Here is a 24,695-nt window from a genome sequence, read left to right as displayed (position 1 = left end):
GTGGTGTCTGGCTTCAGAGAACTTGCAGTTGGTGGTGGCGGTTTGCTATACATTATTTGGAACCGAGCGAAAAACAGACACCGCACAGGGAACGCAGTTGCTTCTGTGTGTCGCGTTCGCTGTGTGGTGTCTTATTTTCGTGCCATTCAAAAGATTGGGGAGTGGTGTCTGGAGCAACACCTCACTGGGGCGATGGGCTACGTTCGGCCCCCGGAATTAGCCAATCAGCAACCATGCAACATGATATCCCTGAAAATGACCGACGGAGAACATCGTTTCTAAGAATGAAAAAAAAAGGAGACATTGCCTCTGAGGGACTTATCACAGTAGTAAAGCGAAAAAATATCTTCAAGCTCCTAAGTTTATTGCAAGGTGTAGAATGTGGCTTCCAATAACTATTCTCTAGACGCTAATACATGAAAATGTTTCCCTTCCGGACGCAGATATAACGTGTCCCGGTGACACGGCGTACATGAGCTGCCACGACGGCTGCCCGCAGACCTGTGACGCCGAGTATCATGCGGAAAATAGCGGAAAAGGTGTGCCGGCCGTCAAGAGCCACTACCACGCGGCAGATTGCAAGAAGTTGCTGGTCGATGGCTGCTTCTGTCCAGAGGGATCGGTCTTTCTGGATGGCATCTGCCGACCCCGAGAAGTCTGCGGTACGCCCGCTTCTCTGTTCCTAATACTTGTTTTTAAGTGCCATACCAATATTCACCTCACTACGATGAGCGCCTGATCGCTGTCACCAATTCACTACAAAGTGTAAACACCTCTTGACATGGGCTAGTGTCTGGTTGGCTAGAGGCTTCCTGTTGTTCCACTGTCCTTTGATCCTAAAGTTTTGATTAATGCTTCTTACGCTCCTTTGTTACTCCATACAATTATACGCATGTCGCCAACGGAAGCCGAAGGGCAATAATACTACGAAATTTTTTTCAGTTCCCCGTATTTAACGTTAGTTATAAGGTATTAGCTGGCACTGCGCAAGACTAGTTTTAGATGAGCACAAACATCTGCAGTTAAAGAACAGAAATAACATCGATTCTGACTTTTTTTTTCAGAACTCTGTGATGAGGAAGGCCACAAGGTGAGCACACGAATTTTTACTCGCTTCATAGAATGAATTTTAGGATACACATAGCGCACATGTTTTTTTTTTTCTTCTGTATAGCTATCCAGAGAAAAATGAACCGTGTTTCTAGCTTACTCTGGCGCTTAGCGGCTGCTATTGCATGTGACTGCGTTGATCTTCATCACGAATAATTGAATTGCCAGTTAATGCGCTGCGCGTATTCGTGCGAGTGTGGCGTCCTTAGCAATACCACCCGCTTCGCTTTCCGTGTCGTTTCCCAGTGTGTCTGTGAAGAGACAATCGAATGCGTGTTCTGTTTTTGTGATCGCTGTCACGTTGAATGCGACTTTCTTCCGTGTGTGCTGAACCGGTTGCCGCGCGACTGGCCGCTCGAGGCACTTTGCGTGTTTTCGCTGGCTTCTTTCACACTAGTAAAAACACTTATGCAACACGTATTGAGCAACAGAAAGCTGTATCGGGAGTTTTTCACGTTGGTCTACAATTTTCTCGTTGACACTATTGATCTAACTATAATATTTGCGAGGGTGATTAATTAATCACGACTAATCATATATTTAGGCGAAATGCAATAAAGAAAGTACTCTGAGTATCTCCAAGCGATGGCAAGCAACATTACCTTGGTTCTGTACAGATACGTGGCATTCGCGTATCTTTAAATCTTGGTGCATGATAGTTGGGACACCCTGTATATTAGTCTTACTGATAGATACTGTCTGCGCTGACGTGAATATCGCACTCGTATTTATAACGTACAGTAGACATTGTTTAATTTTTACTTTACCATTATAGTATCCATTCTTTTTTTTTTCTTTCATTGCAACGAAATCACTTGTGTTCTCCTCACTGCTATTTCTTTTTTTTTTCTGTCGGATTCTATTCATTATTAATAGCAAAGCTAAAGCGATCGATAGAAATATTCACCTTTAGAAAAGACAACGTGGGGAATCATGCCAGAATGTTTCAAATTGTGCGAACCATTAGCGAGGCCCTGTTCAGGCAGCGTGACGTGCCTGCAAGCGACCTCCAGAAATATAACGGTTGCAAGGCTAAACCCTTTGGCATGGTCCTGGAAGCATTATCTACCTCTTTCTTTCCCTACAGCGTTTTTATATAAGGCAAGAGCTCATCGGATGCTGCCGTTAATAGCAACCTCTTAAATAATGTGAGCGAGGCAGCCACAAATAAGCTTTCAGTACACACACACACACGCGCACACAAAATAAAGGAAGAATAAGGATTCTCGCTTTAAGGAAGGTCTTAGTACAGGTTCGAATAACATAAACACCGAACTGCAACTTATCAATATTCCTTTTTTATTTGTTTAACCGTGCTGGATCTTCTTGCACGCCTCATGGCTTGAGCGGCTTGTTTAAATAAGGATTTCTTGACTCCTTATACATGAGTTACTTTTCTAAATTGCGGTTTCTGGGTTCGCTTAAAAGCAATAACATTATTCGCATGTGCCTTTCAACAAGACTAGCCATTCCGAAGTATAGTGTCCGGTATGCATTTTCCGCAAATAAAAAACTTTTCAGAAGAAGGCTTCTGGTGTTCACGCTGCGCGTCGCAATTAACGCCTGCTGTTACAAACCGGCTGCCGTAAAATTGTAAATTCTGGCCGAAAACATCGAAAAGCTTGTTTTATGTCATATCATTTATTTACTCTCAGTTCCATTCAGCGATGTAAACAGCAGTGGGTAATAATAAGCTAAAGTGCAATGGCTACAAGCAAAATATTAGACAGATGACAACGTAACGCAATTTGAACTGGGTATACAGTAACTGTAGGCGCTATCGCCGAACAGACTATTCAGGTCTACGCTTGCTCTGAGCTTGGAGGATTACAGTATCGTATGTTTTAGCAGTTTGGTAAGTCTTTTGTTATTGGATGGAGATGGCGAGTTGAGATAAATTACAGATCTGCGTATGAGTTTTATTTATAAGATACTGAGGCACAAAGAACGGAAGTGATTCTATCAGTTTAGCAGCCAATACATAAAAAATATAACCTGAACCTGCAACGTTCCGCTTCATATATTCATCGGTAATAGTAATCAATTAAACGTCATATACCAGACAGGAATGCGTGTTTGGTAAATAAACAAGATAGGTCACCTTTTCGGTCTGTGTCGCTCAATTATAGAGTGTGCACGCTATTTTCATACTGACGTTTCGGAAAGCCTTCGGCGGCTACGTTGCATGCAATAGAAAAACATTTATTTGTGATTTCGTCTAAGTTACCCTCTTTGCCTTGCCGGGGTTCTACTGCCAGGGCTCTACTAACACTCTCGGGGTACTACTAAGAAACGTAAATACACAAGAAAGTAGATGGGGAAACGGCGCCGCGGTAGCTCAATCGGTAGAGCATCGCACGCGAAATGCGAATGTTGTGGGCTCGTTCCCCACCTGCGGCAAGTTGTCTTTTCATCCACTTTCATTTCCATTAATTTATCGCTTGTCTATTTCATTTATTAAGCACAAGTAATTTGTCCCATGTTGTCCTCGGTGTCAGAGTGTTTGTTGGCTTCTTATATATATATATATATATATATATATATATATATATATATATGACGTGTGTGCGTGTGTGTGTGTGTGTGTGTGTGTGTGTTTTCCTGTGTTTTTTACCTGTATTACTTGACTCAGTTGATCCTACTACGATGACCTCGGAGGTAATTAGAGTCACCAGATAAATACAGTGTGAGAGCAGAAACGCAGGAGGTTAACTATACCTGTCTGTGTGGGTGGGAAGGGATAGGCCTGGTAACATTTCCCTTTCGTCCGTGCATATTTGCGAGGTACGTCTAATGTCTGTAGTACATTCATTTTGTGTCATGTTATTCATTTTTCACACCTTTCGGACGACAAAATAGTTGCTAACATTTTCTACCTCCATTCAAACAATTCAAGCAAGTACCCCTCGTTAGACTTCGCTGCAGCACAGGACATCAAAGAGGCAGAGTATGCGGCTGGCGCCGCGCGGACACTGCCCGCGCACGGGACAAGGCTTCCCCTCAAAGCGTCAAGCCAGGGCACATTGCTTAGCTCGACAATTCTTCGTTGAAGAGGCCATCCACTCAGCTAGCTGCATTTATTCTTTTGTTGCTGTTGTGACGAATCAGCGTCGTAGACGACAAGAGAAGCTGTTCCACCTTTAGTAATGGAGGACGTCGCTATTCTAATGCGGGATTACTGCGTTAGTTAGTCTTCAATTCATGTGGTTTTCCCCAAGAAAGGGTAAATTGTCATTTCATGAAACATAAAGAGTCCAGCGAAAGGGACCATCGCTAATTTTTTTATACAAATCATTGAATAGGCTTCAGCCATTCACGCGTCAACGCCTCTTTTTTTTTCTTTTTTGCAAAATCATGCCCACACCAAAAAGCAAGGAACACGAAACCAGCTTCGTGGGACACTGCGCGATAAGTCGGCTACCGAAGAAACAGGGCGTTCGATTGCCCAGTAAAGAAGTGCGAAATGGCAAACTTTGTCAAGTGTGCCGAAAGCCGTTCCTAAACCGCGCGCAACAAAATAATTAGCTACAACTGAATCTATCTATCTATCTATCTATCTATCTATCTATCTATCTATCTATCTATCTATCTATCTATCTATCTATCTATCTATCTATCTATCTATCTATCTATCTATCTATCTATCTATCTATCTATCTATCTATCTATCTATCTATCTATCTATCTATCTATCCGTCCATCCGTCCGTCCGTCCATCCGTCCGTCCATCCGTCCGTCCGTCCGTCCATCCGTCCGTCCGTCCGTCCGTCCGTCCGTCCGTCCGTCCGTCCGTCCGTCCGTCCGTCCGTCCGTCCGTCCGTCCGTCCGCCCGCCCGCCCGCCCGCCCGCCCGCCCGCCCGCCCGCCCGCTCGTCTCTCTCTCTCTGGTTCTTGCTGTCAACATGAACTGTCAATGATGGAAATATTGGTCGCTAATTCGACTTCGAAGTGTTAACATCAAAATTAAGTGACATCGTTAAGTTACATGAAATGTATACGTGTAAAAAAGGATTAGTATTAAGAGGAAGCTCTAGCTCGGGCGCAACTCCCACGCGACCGATTCAAATACATGTGAAACGCAGAAAGTCCTTTTGGGATAACCGCTACACCGATTTTAATGAACTTTGTTACGTTTGAGAGAAAAAGTTAAATTCTAGTGACTGTTGGTAGCGGAATTTAGATTTATGGCCTGAATTTCGGTAAAAGAATTTTCAATAATTCACAAGTTAGAAGCACAATGTTTACAGATTAATGCCTCTGCTTCAAAAACATAAATCACGGTTCTGTAAACGGCATCCATTAGATCATCCAAAGCTCACAAATTCGATATGTAAATTTATATCTTATTTGAATTGGTTACGTTGTTTACAAGGGTTCTGCAAAAGGTGTATTTTCACGTTACTGCATTTTTTGAGATTCATGTGCAACATGCATTTTTGTCCTGTTTAGATACGCTATTAGGTGAAATTCACAGAATTCTGATATTATTTATTCTAGCTTAGTTACAGAGTTGTAAACTTGATAGTTTCGTCTTCGGAAATTTTGGGATGTTTTCCAATTTTAATTAAAAAATTTACGACCTCAATCAAAAATTAGAAAAGAACAGTCACTACATTTTAAGTTTTTTATATTAAATACAACAAGCCTCGCCAAGTCTGGTGCAATGAATACCGAGAAAAACGAATTCTTCTTTTACATGTATTTAGATACGACCACCAGAGCTAAGTATTTCTCTTAAGAAGGCGTGACGAAATTCGATTGAAGGTCTTATCACTCATTTCTCACCACCATGTGCCAAGAAGGTCGGCCCTGAATGTCATCGTAGCAATCCATGTTGTACGTCCATGATATGGCATTTTGGCATTGCGATAAACATTTCGCCGAACGTTTGTCGACAATGAACGAATCGTTCACGCCATTGGTGCGAGCCATCTACAGTCGCCGTGCTGCGTTCTTCAATCATTGGCTGAAACCATGGACACTGTTTAATTATAGCCACTCATAATAAAGCAACCCTATGTACAGGTTTCCCATCAAATAAGAAATAAAAGCTTGTTCCGAATTTTAAAATGTGGTTCTTAGATAGGTTATAGCTTACTAACGCCGACAGTTCGCGAAAGTCTAGGCGTCTATTTTCTCAATCGCCATTATAGACGCGTTTATGCAACTGGGCCCAGCGCTTTAATTACAGTTTCTGGTATGGCACGGTCATGCGTGACGCCGAGTCCATTATTTTGTCCGTTTGTATTACGGTTCCATTATGTTGCAAGGCGCGGCGTTGTGATTTATTTCGCTCCAAACTCTCGAAAGTGTGCCCGCTTTCCCACAGTACATCAGAAAGTAAAATAATAATAATAATAATAATAATAATAGTCGTCTGATTGTTGTACACGCCAGAAAAAAACCGCATCTGGGGAGAAATTTTGCCCACCTAGATTTCCACAAGGTGCATCCAATGCTCGGTACGGGCTTTTCTGCATTTCACATCCATTGAAGTATGGTCGCTCTAAACAGTGATAGAGACCACGGCCTTGCATTTAGTAGTATATACCTCCACAATCACTGAGCCACCTGTTGACCCGCTGTGACCAGTGTCATCAAACATTTAACCAACAGGCGTCCAAGCCAGCCAAATATGTTCGTGAGCTCCCTAACATCCATTTTCAGAAGTCGTCCCAAAGGAACCATATCGCCCGCTCCGGTTGTTCTGTGGACATGTGGTGTTTTGTTGCTAATATCATTGGTGCCCACAGCTACTGTGCTGCTTTGAGACGCTATCAAACTCAACCAATCATTGAAGCAATCGAAAACATCTAAACGAGATAACGCAGAATATTGACTAAACAAACACCACTCACCGCACGCAGCATACATCCCCATTTCATTTAAGGAGTAATATTGAGAGGACTTCTCTCTTGTGCTTGCGTCCGCAGCCCCTGTTCCTCGCCAAACATACTTGTAGGTATTGCTTAAAGGCACCTTATGCAAGAATATTCAGTCACGTCAGATTGGAAAATTAGATTTATGATGTATCAAAAAGCGCATGTTTTACAGGGAGTGTAGATTTAGTCAACCAGAAGAGACGCAATAGGGAAAGATGGCTGGCGACGCCACCTTTACAGCTTTTAAAAGCTTCTGCACGGCCCTAGTTAATTCTTTATCAATTAAAGAGGGATGCACTACATTCCACAGAAACCAAAGGTGCAACCAAGAAAATATTCAGAACTTTTCATGCATAGAAATTCCCCTAACTTGCAAAGTATACTGTACAATCTGCCGCGTGCAAATGACAGAACTTCTGTTTTTTGGCGCGAAATTCAAGAAAGGCTGCTTTGAATTTACTTTCTTGGCATTGCTATGCATAGCCAACCTTTTCTCCGGCAAATAAAGCTCACTTGAGTCTTTAAAGATTACTTCCTTTAAAACTGATTAGGTGTTGCTATTTAGTGCTTCTGTAAGTATGCTGGGGCTTCAGTCGCACTTGGCAACTAGGGAAGTGCCTATTCTGCGTAGCGTGCCACGAAAGCGCTTGACTGTTTCTGTATAGTGTTCTGGCCATAATGAAACGTTGCAGATATTTCTGAATGCGCGTGCATTGGTGTTGTTTCTTTGTGTGTTCTTTGTTTAGTGGCTTACCGTACATGCTTACCGTACGCAGACAGACAAACGTAGCCTTTGCCTATTCTAAAACCGCCCACACGCACGATTGGCACAGGTGGGCGACGAATGGCAGCGTGACAAGTGCACCCACTGCACGTGCAAGAAAGGCGGCCGCGCCGACTGCCAGCACGAGGTGTGCCCAGCGGACCCTGTGTGCCGCGAAGACCAGAAGCTGGTGCGGTTGAGCGACAAGGACCGCTGCTGCGATGAGAAACATTGCCGTGAGTGCCAGATTGGCGCGCCAGCTCGGCGCTTTGTGTGCGCCCTTATCACGTGCCTGTCCATGCCTTTTCTTTAAAAACACTTTTTAGCGAAGTCATGAATAACAAACTAACACAGTAGTACCTATTAAAGTGGTTCTGAACCACCTCTCGGGCTCAGTGGGAAAATTTATTCCGCGGATAGCATACGCTCCGCTGAACATAGCCAGAATTTGCATTCACGCACGGCGCGTGAAGCTCGCAAGCGGAGCGCGAGGTCACCTTTTCCTCAGATGTTCTCTTTTTAAGAGAAGTCTGCTCCTCACTCCTTTTTGGTCGATTTATTTCGTAATGTAACAGATTCCCATACGCGGCTGCTATTGGCGAATAGGTGACATCAATCAAGAAAGGTGTTTGGATCAGAGCGCTTGTTCCTACTGTTACTGTGTCTATTCTGTATCTATTGGCGCAGTTTATTAACAGGCTGAAGTAAGCTGAAATGTGCCTTCGAATTTCGACAATAATTACGTGCTTCCGAAGGAAACTGACTATCATCTGCTCACGCTCGGCCGCCAGCGCAGGAATTAAACTTTGGCCACCCTGCTTATCGGTGTCGTAACCGCCGGCTCTTGCTAATTTCGACTAGTTTTGAACACTTAACTAGCCTCGAACCACACGAAACTTAAGATCAGACCAGACGCACGCCTGCCAGTGCGCGCTCACTCCTGGCCGCTCCTGGTCAGACTTCGCTTAGTGTTGAGCTTTGCTGGCGTTTAAAAGATGCGCTAGTTGGGTGTGGCTACTGTCCGTCGGTCAAGCTAGTGCAGGGCAAAGCCGGTCCGCACCACGTAGCATGGCCAGACCTCTATGACTGCACCTCTATGACCGCGAGCGCGCATTCAAGCCCTGTCGCTCACAAAGCAAACACTGCGCGTACGCAATAGAGCTGCATGTAGCTGCTGGGTGCCGACCACCACTTGGTGCCGTGACGAATTCATTCGTTGAGCACATTGCGGCTTTCTGAGGACGAGGTCGCAGGCTCGTATCCCGGCCACGGCGGCCGCATTTCGATGGAGCCGAAATGCGAGAACATCCGTGGAGTTAGATTTAGGTGCAGGTTAAGGAAACCCAAGTGGTCAAAATTTGCGGAGTCTTCCACTACGGCGCGCCTCATAATTACAACATGGTTTTGGCACGCAAAACCCCATAATTTAATTTAATTTCTATTTGAATTGCTGTCCAGGCTTCTCTCTCATTTGCAGTGCTGCCGCATTCGGGCAGCTCACGTCCCTATTACCAAAGGGGCTCTGCTGATTCAGGGTAAAAACACGCTATGAACGCCCACTCGTTGGTGACAAAGAACTGCACGGCCACTCTAAGAGAAGGCCAACCCCACGACAGTCAATGGCTGCTACCCCATATAAATCTCGGCACAGGATAGTGCCTGCTGACATGGATAGCAAGATGGCGATTCGGGACAGTTGGATAGACGGAAAAGCGTTTGTCCAGTAACTTGCTCGGTTTTAACCAGTTGTCTCTTGTTGCTCTTCCAACACGATTCAGCACGGTGACATAGGATTGCTGAAAAAGATATCGAGACCTAAACAGCAGACTTCACGATGACATAATAAATTTACCAACAGCTCATTATTTTTAGAGCCACGCCTTTTCTCTATGATGTCCTGTATGCGGCTGTCTTCTGCATTAATGACATATTCAAGGAGAGCTCAATCGCCTACGCGTTTTCTCGAGATGAAACTTAGGGGGCGGAAACAAGGAGTGTGCGGCATTAGTAGTAGATGTAGTGCGCATAACGCATCCATGGCACTTGCTCGATGACCGATAACATTTTCAACTCGGAAGATGTTCCATGGCCCATGACGAAGCGCAGAGTGTGCATCAAAATAAGCGGATGTAGAGCAATCAAGAAAAGGGAAAATCTTCACATCAGTATGTCAAATATATTTCCAATTATCTCACCAGTCATACCTCCACACGCAGTGCCAGCAGTGAGCCCTCACCCCTTCCCGGAATAAATATAAAAACAATAAAGAGGTAAAGTAGTACAGCTGTAACGTTCATCGATATTTATGAAGGTGTATTCCTGCAGCATCTCGCATCATACCAATACACTCTTTAGACTATTTGGTAGAGAATTTAAAAAAAGAACGCGATGATTCAAGAGGTTGACACAAGCGTCGCACAAGAACACGTGCCTAAAAAGAAAGGAGACGGGCCTGAAGAGACCTGCGCTGAGATGTAGTCTTGTGCAGTGACGTGACGCAGCGCACCCCCCCAACCAATGTGTCCTGCTTTGAAATATATAGCCGGCAAGTATACTTAAGAGAGAGAGAGAAAGAGAGAGGAAAAAAAAGAAGCGCCACATTTTTCTTGGACCCAGCGGCACCGGCTGTATTTGATGATGTCAAGCCGCGTCGCTGTGGCGAACAAACGGACGCAGGCGCCTTTTATCGCTGACGTCGTTTCGGGGAGCTTTCTCCGAAACACCCCATTCATCGACTGTAAGGGACATTGTTGAAAATTACCGGGCTCTATGTGCCTGGCGCACAACGTTGGATAAAAAGAGTATGAAGCGAGTTACAAAAATGATGCGAGTGCTGCATCTCTCGTCCTCTCTTTTTTTTTATCCGCTGGCTGGCAGCGAATTCTCGTTTTGTCCACAAGGAACCGTACCTTTAGGCTGTCGATACGAGGCGAGGCATGCGCGTCCGTCCACGTAATGACGTGATTACAGTGTCGCTGTGTCATCCATCCACACAGCATCTCGTTAAAACCGAACACTGTTGCGAAAGCTACGGAGCTTGGATATTCTTTAACCAGGGAATTATTCAGGACGGCAACGCTGTCACAAGCACCAGTGGTTCGCGACGCGTTGGACTCCTTTTTCTGCGCCATCAAGGCGCGACTGATCGCACCTCTTTATTACGCGTGAGAAACCTGGGGCTGAATTCACATTGCTTTTCGGTCGTAAGTGTTGTTTTCCACCGGCCGGCAGTCATTCCTAATAACATGTCCGTTTTAAAGGACTGGCTCGAAGGTGCCCTGGCAAACGGTTCTAGTTTAAGTATTTTTATTCTGAATACGGGCCTCGATTAGCAAATACGCTCGCTCAGTAGCAAGCGTCATCCCTAACTTCGAGAAGGTTGCATGATATGAATTCCTATGTGCCCGCTCCTGTTTCCAGCAAGATATAATATGAAAATACAGAAATGAAAGAGTTCAAAAGAAACAGACAAAAAAAAACGAATAGCGGCAAAAGCCGAGGTGGAAGCAAGAACACGATGGTGAGAAGGACTGCTGGCTGTGTGTACTCTACGTGGACCGTCTCAACGTTATTCGCAGACCGTAAATACATACAGCGCAGCACCGAATTACAGACTGTCGGCGCGAAAAACGTATCGGAGGATTTCTTCTCCTTTTTTCGCTGCCTGAGACTCCGGCAATCAAGGCAGCGACTTCTCGGAGTCTCTTCATAACGACACACGACACCTGTTCCAGCGAGCTATCGACTGATAGCACCGTGCAGATGGTTCTGCTATCGGGTAACAGTGCTATTCACGGTGCTAATATACGTCGACTAATCAGCAGCGCGATTCGCAAAGCCGACAGCCGCGCTCCAGAGCAGTTTCGTTACTGGCCGAGTCACCGTCTGCTGTCGTATTCTTTCGTTGTCCCGATTCGCCAGCCTACGGGCGTCGGCCATTCGCGGATGCTTCAGCGAGCAACAAACGACTCTCGCATGGTAGCCCCGATTACCTCACGACGTGGCCTTGGCCTCCATACCACTGCGTGGTATTGCGCAGAGGAACATTTACTGTCGCGCGACGGGCGACATATCAGCAGCCAGGAATCATATACGTGCGGCCGTCCCGTTATGGCAGCCATTTTTCTTTGCTAACGGAGATGCAGGAAGAAAGAGATAACGTAAACACCGAGTCTTAAGAACACCGTAGTTGTGTTTTGGTATATGACGTGGGGTAAAAATATAGCGCGACTTGTGCGCTGATATCGCTCAGCGTAGATGGGAGGCCACGGTAATTGTGACAAAACCCGTATGAACGCGGGCGTAGTGCCTCTGGGTTATTCGTATAGCTTCGACGGTGCGCATTTTGAGAAGAAGGTACGCGTCGAGCTACTTTTGGAATTGGCGATGAAAGCCTGGAGAAACATCAACGTAATGGCGCGGCGCGCGCCCTGGATGTGCGAGCGCTGTGCTAAGCCGAAAACAGCGAGCGTCGTCTGGCACCGATTCCTGCGTGCACGCGATTTCTTTGGCGAGATGAACTGTAGATGTAGACGGGTGAGCGGAGTAACTTGAAACGTGGGCACAGCGGTTTCAGTTGTATTACACGCCGATGACGCTATTCTAATCTGCGTTGCGCAATCATTTCAATTTCGAGTGCTCTCAAAGGGTTTATTGAAATTCTGATCGAGAACGTTTTACATATGTTGCAGCACTGATTCTATGTATAATTTCCGCTACGTCGGTGTGGGTGGTCACTTTTTAGGCCTGACAATCACTGCAGGCGATGCGGAACATCACTTCCAGGTCATTCAACATTACTTAAGTTGTCCCTTTTTTCACCTTGTCCTTAATGTGCTTGCAACATGAATATCATTGATATTTAGAGAAAAAAAAGAAATTATCAACCCTGTAATGAGTGGTGACATTCAATGACGGGGCTGACTCTACCTTCTTATGGATTAGGAAAGAAATTGCCTTCATTGCTGCACACAAGGCGGGCAAAAACCTTGCAAAGAATGCTTAACGCTGATGCACAGGTGTACGCTGTTAGTTCAAAATAAGTCATGTTGCATGGAACGCGCATGCAGTGCGCACATATGTATATATGCAGATGTTAACACAGACATGACAGCGAGTAGTTAATCAAGAGAAAAAGAAGATAAATGAGCACAGTCGTCAATATTTCACAAGTTTGCCCGAGGAGAACACCAATTGTCTGCAGCCTTAACGAATGAAGCACACTACATACGAGGTTCACTACATTTTTGTTGTCCACACTGTTTGAGATTTTCGTCATTTAGAGGCGCACCGACGTGTGAAAATAAACAGCCATTTCGGTTCCTGCGTTTTCTTTCCCGAAGATTTAGGAGAACACATTGATTTTTGAAAAGACCGTCCCGCAATTCATTGCACTTTGTTCTCCGAATGGCGATAACGGGAATGCGGCGAACGGAGCGACTTCTTTCCGAGGAAGAAACGCATGGTCAAAACAGCAGATATTTCCCTGAAAGTGCCAGGCACAGTTGAGTTCAGAGAAAACAGCACCCTTCAGCGCTCATGATAAGAACTGTTTCAAACGAAAACGTCTAACGGGACCCAAGTGTGGAAGAAACAAAAGCAATGCAATTGATTTTTTTTTATCACCATTTGTTTTTTTCAGGCAGTGGTGGCTTTATCTGACAGCTGCCAAGAAGGTGTGAAGCATTCTTTTCACACCCGCTCTTTGACGCCCTAAAAGCATTAGATCACCGACCAAACTTGACATGTGCCAACAACGCGTCTCAGGTAGTTCGGCGCATTGCTATATGAAGTGTTACAGCAAATGAAGGTGCACCCATCCTTCCTCTTCAGTTCAAAATACTAACATGTATATGGTTACATAAAGAAGCATTTGAACAGGCAGGCGAACAATATCTCAGCAGCCTTAACAATCAGTAAGGCTGGTGGCCAGCACAAGCCAGTGTGTACGAAAACAGCCGTGAGAGGTTTACGCAAGCAAGGGCTAGAAAAATTATCGCCAGAAAAGCGAAATGCGGCACACAGTGACTCCCGTAGAGCAACAAGGTTTTGCCGCGTAGATTCCACTACTAACTTCATCAAAACAACTGCGTCATGCATGCATGTATACCGTAACGCAGCTCACATATTTAAACAAATTTGGGCCTTATTCTAAGAAAATACACAATTACAGTGAGCCACCGTTCTATCGGCATGTCGTCCTTGGCGCTTGGCGTTATGTGGAAGTTCAGAGTTTTAAAAAAATTTTCGCTTTTTTTTTGTAACTAGCCGACAAAAGAAATTTGTGACACCAATCTGTCGTAAGCCTGACGTTTCGTCTTTAGGACAATACCAGTTTACTCTTGACGATTGATTCTGATTCTGATAGAAAGTTCTTTTGTTCGAAATAATACCAGGCTGACGACACCAATATTTATCATATTTTGGGACACTTTCCGTCTTATTTTTCGAACCGGATTCTTCCAGACAGTAAAAGCGCATCATGGCCGCGGAATTCAGGAATAGGCATGCACCTCGAGGCCGAGCAGTAACTTCACCGTCGCTGTCCTTGATCAACAGTAAACAAACACATTAAAAGGACCAGTCGTAAGTGACTGCCCCTGGGTGAGCTTGCAACGCTTGGGAAGCAAACAAGAGCTGATACATGGGAGACACCGATAAGAATAACATCGCTGCTCCGTTCCCAACGCCGACTACTGCCGTACGAGACGGTCGTTAACTGTGCGACGCGCATCGTTACACGATAGCCTGCAGCCTCCGCTTCGTTTGGCTGTAAGTAACACGGGAACCTTCCGCAAACCAGTGCCACTGTCATTGTGTTGCATGCTGTTTTGCTGCTGCCAAGGTCATCAGTAATAACAACTGTGGTGGTGCACTGTCTCTGTGATGCGGGCGACAGAATTCCTTTTAGCATTCCGACGGGGCACAGGCCATGACAATACTTTGCAAATTCGAGTTGTCACGCCAGTGAACTTCGCACGTGTGGTTCTATGTTTGTTTTATTTCCACTCTTTCATGTGTCGCCGTACACTTCTAGAGTAATCTGAGAAGCCTGTGACTACGTTAACCTTTCTATTTACCATCAAACAAACTCTCTTTCTCTCTCTTTAACCGCAGCCTGTAGGGCAATATGCGACTGATGACGAGTTTTCCTGGGTAGTGCTCTGAAGTATTAAGTTCTATCCGCGGATGCAATTATTGGTGTTCTTGGGAGGCCCATACTTACCTTTGCATCAACTAACCTGTGCTTCGCCGACATGATTACATTGCGTTGAATTTTACACTGGCAAAAAGAAGGTATACAACAATGAAGGGAACAAGGACACAGATGGACGAACCACCTTCAGTTAGACAATATCCGAGTATTCGCGAAGATTACGCTTCCCTTGGCTTCTGGACATCACAGAACGCCAGATCTTATTGCGCAGGCGGCCTGGCCACAACAGCACACAGCTGCCACCGAATACGACGGAGAAATAGCAAAAAAAAATGTTACTGAACTACAGTAGCGATAAGGTCTTCTGTAAGATCGCAGCAAGTTCATGAGCGCGAAGTGTATTTATGCTAGTTGCGCATTTCGTTCAGGGTGGCTGAAATGCATCAGTGAGACTTTCAACAGACCGTCACCTTGATAATGTTAGCAAATGACCACGTTCAATGTTTGTCCGTTAGACTTTGCTCGGACGGTTAATTTTGAATTCTACTAACGTCTAATTTTGGGAAAGGAAGCTTTACGAGGCGAGTTCAGTCTGAAGTTGCTGCCGTGGCGAAATGCGCGTTACTCCAGGGACCACCATTAACTTAAAGCTATGCCCAAAAGCGTTATGCAGACAAATAAAAAATTTGGCAAATTTGGTAAAAGATGAAATGGTTAAACAGGTGCCTTTTCTTTCATCTCTAAGCCTAGATGGCTTCATTTCTGTATCGCAGAGTATATGTATTTAGGGGCCTCCGCTTGCGGGTAAAACCCGATAACTTCCGATTTTTCCAAAAAACTTAATGAAATCAGATTAAACTCGACTTCTTCCCAAATTACTGCCTTTTGTAAAACATTATAATATGCTACAAAACTAATGAAGAAGGTGAATTATTATTATTATTATTAAAGTCATCGTGAACTTAGACAGGCCCGTTTCTTTGTTTTGCTTTTGGATGTGTGTCAATAAACTATCCCTGTGCCCAGTGTTCAATGTTCAATGTGTTCAATGTCCAGCAGTACTCAAGTTTGCACTAAACGCGCTGAATACCATACCTTTTCCAGAGAAGATCTGTAATAACGGTCGCATCCGTCACTGGCTCAAAAAGCAATTCGCAGGCAAATGCAGTTACTGACCTCATTGACTATTATAGCCGCGCTCTTCATCACCTTGTGTGAGCACAGTTTACTCTCTCCTTTTTTTTTCTGTCCTCTGCCTCGTTGTTTACGTGTTTTGTCCGTCTGTCAAAAGGATGCGCAAGTGGGTTGCGCAGCTGCGCAACCTTCTGCTCAAACTCAAGCATGTTCATTCATATTATTTCAGAGGACGTCGTGGAAAGGTGTCCAGAACTAAGCCTCCCCAAGTGCAGCAAGGGCGACGTGGCCAAGACTAGGACGGACGAAGCGGGCTGCCCCGTGTACTTCTGCGGTAAGGCTAAAAGGTTCTCAAAGCAACGCATGAGACTTAGAACAGTGGATGAATTAAAGCGAAGCTTTCTTTGCCTCTTCTCTAGACTTTCCGGGGGCTGCTGCGATGGCTTTGCCGCGCGTGCCGCTAGGTCTCTTGCAACAGCACCAGATCGCGCTCGCCTCCGCGCATCCCGGCCGGCGGCGCCGCGGCAGTGTTTCGCAGTTTGTGCGTATAGCATGTGCTGTGCTTGCTTTCCTATGCGACAGAAATACAGAATCTAGGCTGTGGAAGTCGCGTGCTAGATTATAATAGTGTAAATCGTCCGTAGCCTGAAGAGAGCGCTTGGTGCTGGCGTCTCAACAGCGTGCCGGCCACGTATGCAGAAGGAGTGCGTAAACACGCGCCAGCAAAATGGCTCCAAAGCGTGCACTCAGCATAGAGGACATCCAGGCCCGAAAGAACCGTCGCGCGGAATAGGAGCGTATTCGCTACGCAGCGAATCGTGGTGCAGACCGAGAATGTGTCTATACAATGTATACATACAATTTTGTAGCAATTAATTCAAATAAATCAGTAACAATTTAATTGAATTACACAGAACTCCATGTCATTGTCATTGCCTCACATGGCACATCGCATCGTTTCAGAAGCTTTAACCTTAATTGAACTATGGAATTAATTAAATTACACAGAACTCTATAATTCCATAAAGGTTAACACTTCTGCCACGATGCGATGCGCCATGTGAGGCAATTGCAGTGCTCAACTCTCAGAGATTATAAACAATGAGGCACAACAACGCCTCAAGGAAACACGTCTCCCTGTGTGTTCTATGGACTGCGCAGCCAAACAGCAGTTGTGCACGGAAGGTAACGTTTTACATCAACTCACCACTCTCGTACTGGACTAAACGTTGAAAAAATTACACATTCGCCGTCATCGCCATCGCTAATTAACGCCAGTCAAAGGAAACAGCATACAAAGCTTCGCTCACATCCGTTCCCACAGTGCGTGAGATCCCCATATATATATAATTTTTTTCTAAAATCCTGCTTTTCTGCACCAGAGAAAAGCTGATGCTTAGCAGAGAAAAGGAAGGCCAAACTATCACTTTTCAAATTTCACGCCCCGCCTACAGCGTCGGTGACCTCATTAAAACGAGATTGGCTTCACTGTATTTTCCTGTAGTCAGGCTGCTTGTGAAAAAGAAAACTTCCCAAACATTGACAAATTGTTAAAGTTCCAATGGCCTTGCTGAAAGAATAGAAAAAAAGGTGGATGGTTGTAGCTACATGTGATCTAATGTTGCATAGGCACGCCAGTAATTGCTCCGCCCGAGCATCTCCTTTTATTATGGAAGACATATATGTCATGCACAGAGTTAATCGCAGCATAAGCAAGTCTAACACTGATATGACTGATCAAGGCAATTATAAGGAGCAGATGCAGAATTACGTACCACTTCACCAAGTTAGCCCGCACCCAAAGATCTACTGCATCGAACCATTAATTACATTAAGCGTTACTTGTTAAACATCATCATTCACTGAATAGATCCATATCGTTAAAAAACCTTCGGCTTGCTAACATCGTTCACAGTTGACTTCCTATGTATCTGCCTCCTTAACTTACTAAGCAGATAGACAGACTGTTCACAGAAATCCTGTAAGCTTCCACTGTGGTAAGGCGCTGTGTCATGACGCCCTTTCCTTTTGCCTGCATATTACTCGGAGTGTTGCATCGTTTTCTTTGTATGAAAAATTTCGCTGCTTGTCACGGCAGCAAATACAAGACTTCTAATTCTATTATCGCTGAAATATACATCCAGAATATCAACTTCTACTAACTGTAAACAGCCTCGAAAAATTTACCGGTCTGTACTAGGCGGTAACTCTAATCCATGTGAAACTTTACCAATGTATCTAGTTAAAGCGATGCATAGCCTAGTAGTTTTTTGTGCTCTATGATGTATTCAGTATTTATTTGCACATTTATCTAATTTTCTTTTGTTTGCAATGCGCGGAGGAGCAGCTGGTGCCGCCTAAAGCAGCTGAGGTTTTGTACACAGCCACGTAATTATTAAAAAAAGCTATCGATACGCTTCTATGGCTTTTGCGCTTCAGTTCCTTCCTTGGGCAGGTCGCGGGTATAAAATAATCAGGTGTATATCACTTTTAATCCAATCAGCATGCATTGTTCAACTTGTTGGCACGCTAATAAAGAGTTGCACGCGCCAGCTCACATCTAGCGCACGAACATCATATTTAGAGTTGATGCTAGCCTCGTTCTCATTGCGGGAAAATGAACAAAAAGATACGACAGCCGAAACGAACTCCGCGGCTCCCCTGCGCGTTATTATTATAGTTACCAGCTTGGCTGACAGCACTTTTGCGCTCTCTAGATAATGAGTCCTGCACCTTGCCGCGGTTCCCAGTGGAAATCATGAGACAGCGCTTATCTCTCTTCATTTTGTTGGTTGAAACCATGCAGGCAGCCTCGCACCTGTCGCTCGCAATTTATTTTCTCGGCACCCACGTCTCTACCAACAGGCTGTCAGCCGCCAGGTCCAGAAGCAGCAGACGCGGTGGTTGGGGCGTGTAAATGTTGGCGTTGTTTACGCCAGGTGGAATGAGCCTTCGTGTATTTACTTTCCATTACCAAAGTAACCCGGCTCATAACCACACAGAAAAGGGAGCTGTGGTTCTGTCATGATTATATATCGGCTAAGTTCAAATAAGTAACGAAACACTCACTTACCCTGTCAGCTCACGCACAATGAGGGACCAGTGACGCTGGAGCGTAGCGTGAAGCAGAGATGGCTCTTCCTTCTTTGTTTTTTGAACGAGACCTTCTTTAACAGTTAGGCGTCACCGGCTTGCAGGAACATACACGAATTATTCAGGACGTGCTCGGCAGACGAGCTGCGGGGAAAAGTTAGGAGAAAAATAAGCGCGAACACAAATACACATTCAGGATGAGGGTTATTAGCGCATGTTCCCTTTATTTTTACGTGTTTATATATTAGTCTGCCGTGTAAAGTGACGCCACAAGTCTTCGACAACCAACGATTTTGTTTTTTTTTGGCTGCTGGCTACACGTCGTAACTCCAAGACCACACGCACCACACCGTGCACAGTTTGCAAACGGCGTGTGCGCCTGTGAAATAGAAAGTTAAGCGAAGCGCAATGCTAGATGGGCTATCCCGATCAGGAGACTTGAGGAGAGGAACCGGTGTGCGCTAAGATACCCTGTCATACTCAGATTTCTCCGTGCAAACGGCATTTTTCTCAGCGTACACGCACCGGATTTGGGAGCCAATGATCATGCGGGTTACCGTGCCTAATAATACACGCCTGTCTTAACTTTAGGCAGCGCCCACTACCTCCTCAGCCTATTGCTCACCCATCCATATACGTATAGGCGGTGTGGTTATAGCTATTCGTCTGGTATCCGTCAGCTCGTTGCTGTTTTGAAGCCTGGTACCGTTTCGGCATTCCCGTGACGGCTGTCGGTAAGTATACTGGTGTGAACAAGACAAAAACACTAAGTTACTTGCAGGAATAGATGATGCCCCACACAGCGACTGAGTTTCGACCAGGCTTTACTTTGAAATGGGCGCGGAAATGTACCAAAAATCCACATTCTAGTATGCATGAACAATCAAGGCACTACTCCTTCATTGTACGAGATACGACTCTGCATCATGGCAGAGGGTCCGCTAATATCTGTTGTTCACGTCAGCATAACTTTTCCTAAAGAAATCGCTAGAAGGAACTGGAGTGCTGCGGTCATCCAGCCACCGAGACAATGACGGTTAGTGCAATGATATGTTAATATTCATCCCTTGAGGTTGTGGCGTTAGTTATTATGCTTTAGGGAGCGATTGCTATCTCAATAAACATAGATCTCTTCATATCTAGTATGTTTTAGCTTTGTAAATTTCAAAAAAATCCTATTTCTGTAAATTCATAAGTGCAACACGTCTCGTGAACCTGCATGATAATTGCGAATCGTATGTAAAACGCAATATAGTGTTGAAACTGATTAATTTCCAATGTAAAAATGCCATGCGCGTGAAGATAAAAGGACAAAACGCAGGGAAAATGCATTCCCGCGCTGGCTGAACCGCGACATTTGCAGGACCCGTAGACGCTAGTGCCAGTGTTCCTTCAAGTAATTTTTGTAGGAAATTCTGTGCATTTTAGTACTGTTCAAGTCAGTATGCTCAAATTGCAAGCTTAAGTGCAGATACCATAATTTCACTAAAGCTACGCTGAAATCAAATATGAAGTTAGTCTTGCTTAGCGCATCTCCGGAATACCTTGCAGATTAGCTACTGTTTCCGCGAGCTAAGACATGGCGAGAAAAGACGCACAATGCGATGAGCCGGTGGTGATGCTACACTCTAGAATCCGCGCACGAACTCCCAATTACGCCACTGATTTTGACATCATATACTTTAGGCTTGTTAAATGTTGCGAAGCACACAGGGACAGTGAGAGAGAGGGCGTGTGTTTGTGTATGGACCGCATTGCACCAAAGGAAATAGAATGACAATTTTAGTCTATGAGAGAGTGCATACTTTCTTTTCACAAAATAACAAGTCTATAAAGAGAGCTAGACACTCGTGATGTCTACAGATGGTCTTCAGGCTGTCCAGCTTCATTTTTATAAAGGATCTAATAAGGCCTGAACTTTCTACCCGGCAGAGTGCGACCCGGCGCTCTGCCCGGCCGTGGTATGGCCCACCGACCTGGAGATTGGACAGGAGGTGGTCATGACGCCACAAGGCTGCTGCGCTACCCTCGAAGCTGTCTGCTACCCGGAGAAGTGCCCGCCCGAGCCTTCTTGCCCACCCGGCGCCCAGCTTGCTGCCACGCCCGGGGCATGCTGCAACAACTACAAGTGCAGTGAGTGCTTGCTTTAAAGAAGCACAGATACATTTATTCAATAATCCCCAGCAAGCGCAGTGCAGATTACCATCACTTTGTGTTTACTCGAATCGAAGCTCGCTAGATGGCTAGCGGAATAGGTAGTCGTGTGACTACCTACCTATGAATAAGTAGTCGTGTGAATAGGACGTGTGTGAGGCTTCCTCCATTATTAGCATCATTCCACTACTTTCAGGCTTATTCTTTGTTACACAGTCAATTCACAACACATATTCTATAAATTTACTCTTGCTGCGATAACATTGTTTTATTATTTCCGGATTTACACCTTGGCCAAGCGCTACCGAGAACTGCTGATTATTAGAGTATCACCTATAATAATCTCCATGTTTGCTTCCTGCGCGCATTTCTAAACTTGATCTGTAAATTTCTCCCATTAAGGGACACGGTTTCTACAGTTCCTTATGTGGCCGATACATAATAAGCACTTCGTTGTGTTTCTCGCCTTGCTTGAGCGCAGCAGTCTACTTAATATACAATGAATAAGTTTCGCGTGTTAACTATTTGGTACACGATGATTGTTAAAAACAGTAAAGTTTCTTGTGCCCCTTCGCTTCCATATATTCGAGCTGGCGTTTTTATACTTTCGCCGCTGATATCTTCCGCATTAAGGCTGGCTCGTTCAGAGTTTACAGCCTTCTGTCCTTATTGAAAGACATTTGATAAATTTAAACGGTTCTGCAGTGTGGAACGGTATCTTTAACCGTTTTATCTCATGTTTTTGTGTCATGTCACTGACAAACTATCACGCATGCATGCCTGGCTTGAATTACATGTGGACGTCATTTGCTGGTTTGCTATGTGGTGGTTTTTTTTTTTCAATGCGAGAATGCGTTCTTTATCGTTGTGCTTTACTGAAGACAGGCGCAAAGTTTTTGCTTTGTTTTGACTTTCATGGCATTGATATCTAAATTTGTCTTAAAGCAAGTTCCCATTTTTCCTGAAAATAGGCTTACGTTAAAACAGTCTTGAATAGTAGAGCAGCGTTTACTTGAAGATGTAAGAACTAAGAGGAAGTTCATTTATGTAAAGGAGCGAAAAACTTCGTGAAACCACGCTTTCAGTTCATTCAAGAATAGATGAGCCTATCCAAAGCTGAAAGGCACAAACCCAAAATGAAAGGCAAAGCCGAAAGACGCTAACACAAAATATAAAAAAGAAAGAATGAAAAATGAAAGAAAGAAAGAATCACACTATAAGATTGTGTTTAGATTGAGGCGAAGCACGTATCTATGGTGATATCATAGTTTCCAGCTGCCATATTAATCATCCGCTATAGCTGACTTCATCGTGAGGCCGTTCCTCTACTAGACGGCTGTGCCCTGCCACACAATGTTGGCCACGAAAGAAAGCCGAGTCTGCTTCGATGGGACAAGAAGCGCAGCAGGCTTGGTTGGCGCACAGAAGGAAGCATTCTTCGGAGAGCAGACGAAGAAAAAAAGTGGATGTAGCTATTCGCAATAGCTGTGAGGGTACCGTTTCTCTTTGTGCACTGGCACGTGAGGATAACTTTGAATGCCTTGCACATACAGGATAGTAATATTTCTGAGCACGTTCCTGTTTCGTGTGCATGCGCGTGCGCTTTCAATGAACAACAATGAATTTACTTCCGAGTTTCCATTGTGCAACTTCCAGTACTGTATTCAGGTCAGCGCTTACCATATTCCGCATTGGCGTTTCGATTCGGACGGCGACGTCACCGCTCAGTCTTGGACCTGGGTTATGTATTGATAAATGTTGCTTTGATGCTGCAGAAGTTGATCAACACACGCAGACTTGTCGGCATGTCCATATTATGGATAAACACATTCGTGTACTGGTGCGTCCATAAATGTGAACGCAAGCCGTCAACGCAAGATTAAAGAAAATACATAGTGCGTTTATTAAAAACTATGCTTAAGTTAAGCAGTAAAAACCACCTTTTGGTTGCAATCGTTATAGTGCATTTAATAGCGCATATTTTGTAAGTGTGCGTGTCTTCTCCAGAACTTCTCTGTGAAGCACACATCGTCGCCATCATAAGTTACAGTATTGCCTGTTGTAACCTACGAAATACATGCACTGACGCCACCACCCTTGAGCCTATATAGCGCGCAAAACACCGTACACATTACCAAGTGTCGAAGCTCCACAATAGCGCAGTGGTTAGCTCCTGTAAATGGCCGTATAAGCACGAGTTTGAATCCCAGTTGTGAGGGTGGCGGACATAGCTTCGTATTCCTTTTCACCGTGGTGAGGGTGACCCTAAAGATGAGGAGGTGGCCTGATGACGGCTACTTGACAACGATGGCCATCGTTGCCGAACCAACCACGAGGAACAAGTTTCCAGTGAATTTTCCGCATCGGCCGATTTCCATGCTTCGTTAGCCAAATCGGGCGTAGGCGCTGTGACATGGCATGGGCAAACATCAGCGTCGAGCCAGCGTCGCCCCTGGCGTCACGTCATTCTTGACGACACCGGCCGACACCGGCCGACGCGGAAGCTCCGGAAACTTCTTTCTTGGGGTTGGGGCTAAACGGGTAAGATGGATGGACACAGTAAACTCGGTTTAGACCTCCTGACTGCTAGCAAAAAGGGTTGGTTATAAACGGGAAAAAAATGCGATAGCCTTAATAAAAGCGCTGGCCAGGCACTCAGTTTATGTGAAGTGAAAAGAACTAAGAAGCAGAAAAATTCAGGTGAAGAATTATCACAGTGAGGACACGAACAATGGCTTTGAATTGCACAAACGACTGAAAACAAAGTTTGAAAAACATGACAGCAGGGAAAAGCTTCAATTTTATTCAGGCGATGATGTTCAGCCTAGAAGGTGATGCCTTACATTGGTCGGACAGTTGGACACGCATTGGACACTTAGATTTCTTGCAGCACTTGTCCAAAATGTTTTCTTCAAATATCTATCAGAACACTCAGTACGCATTCACCCATAACGTCAGCAGCTGACAGGAAAAGTTTGCCCGGGTAATACAAGAAATTTTGCAACTTTCCTACATATTTCTGCATTTAGAGTGTTTCTGTAGTGTTAAAAAGCCTCACTGGTATCTGTGCTAAATTTATTCACTATCTGGAACTTTTCACCTAAACATATCTACTGTGCTGCCTGTGAAGCTGCTTCGCAATTTTGTTGACTAATATAGTGTTCGGAGACACCCGAAGTGGGAAGTTGTGAAAGTTTAGGTTCATTCGTCTGTGCCTGTCTATTCTTCCAAGCTCCCTCGCGACCTATTTTCACATGCTCTACCAACTATCTCTAAAGCTGCAACCAGCTAATTCCTATTCGCGTGCCTCTACGGATTGTCTCAAAATCGCCCATGCACAAAACTGAAGACAGAAGCGACGAAGGAGGACATGGCAAACAGTGTCCGGTATCTCAGGTGCTAAC

At 44.8% G+C, this 24,695-nt stretch overlaps 1 protein-coding gene across 1 annotated transcript in view; it reads left to right on the top strand.

Annotated features, from left to right (window-relative positions):
* LOC139061451 (SCO-spondin-like) overlaps positions 1-24,695 on the top strand; it is a 195,330-nt gene that overhangs the window by 153,788 nt on the left and 16,847 nt on the right. Inside the window, exons 65-69 of the mRNA XM_070541441.1 lie at positions 444-662; positions 1,065-1,090; positions 7,825-7,990; positions 16,274-16,378; positions 21,070-21,270. Of these exons, the coding sequence (XP_070397542.1) occupies positions 444-662; positions 1,065-1,090; positions 7,825-7,990; positions 16,274-16,378; positions 21,070-21,270 (717 nt within the window). The remainder of the gene's footprint in view (positions 1-443; positions 663-1,064; positions 1,091-7,824; positions 7,991-16,273; positions 16,379-21,069; positions 21,271-24,695) is intronic.

The sequence above is a fragment of the Dermacentor albipictus genome, chromosome 6 (assembly GCF_038994185.2).
Source record: "Dermacentor albipictus isolate Rhodes 1998 colony chromosome 6, USDA_Dalb.pri_finalv2, whole genome shotgun sequence".
Lineage (NCBI taxonomy): Eukaryota > Metazoa > Arthropoda > Arachnida > Ixodida > Ixodidae > Dermacentor > Dermacentor albipictus.
This window is presented reverse-complemented; position numbering and strand designations above follow the sequence as displayed.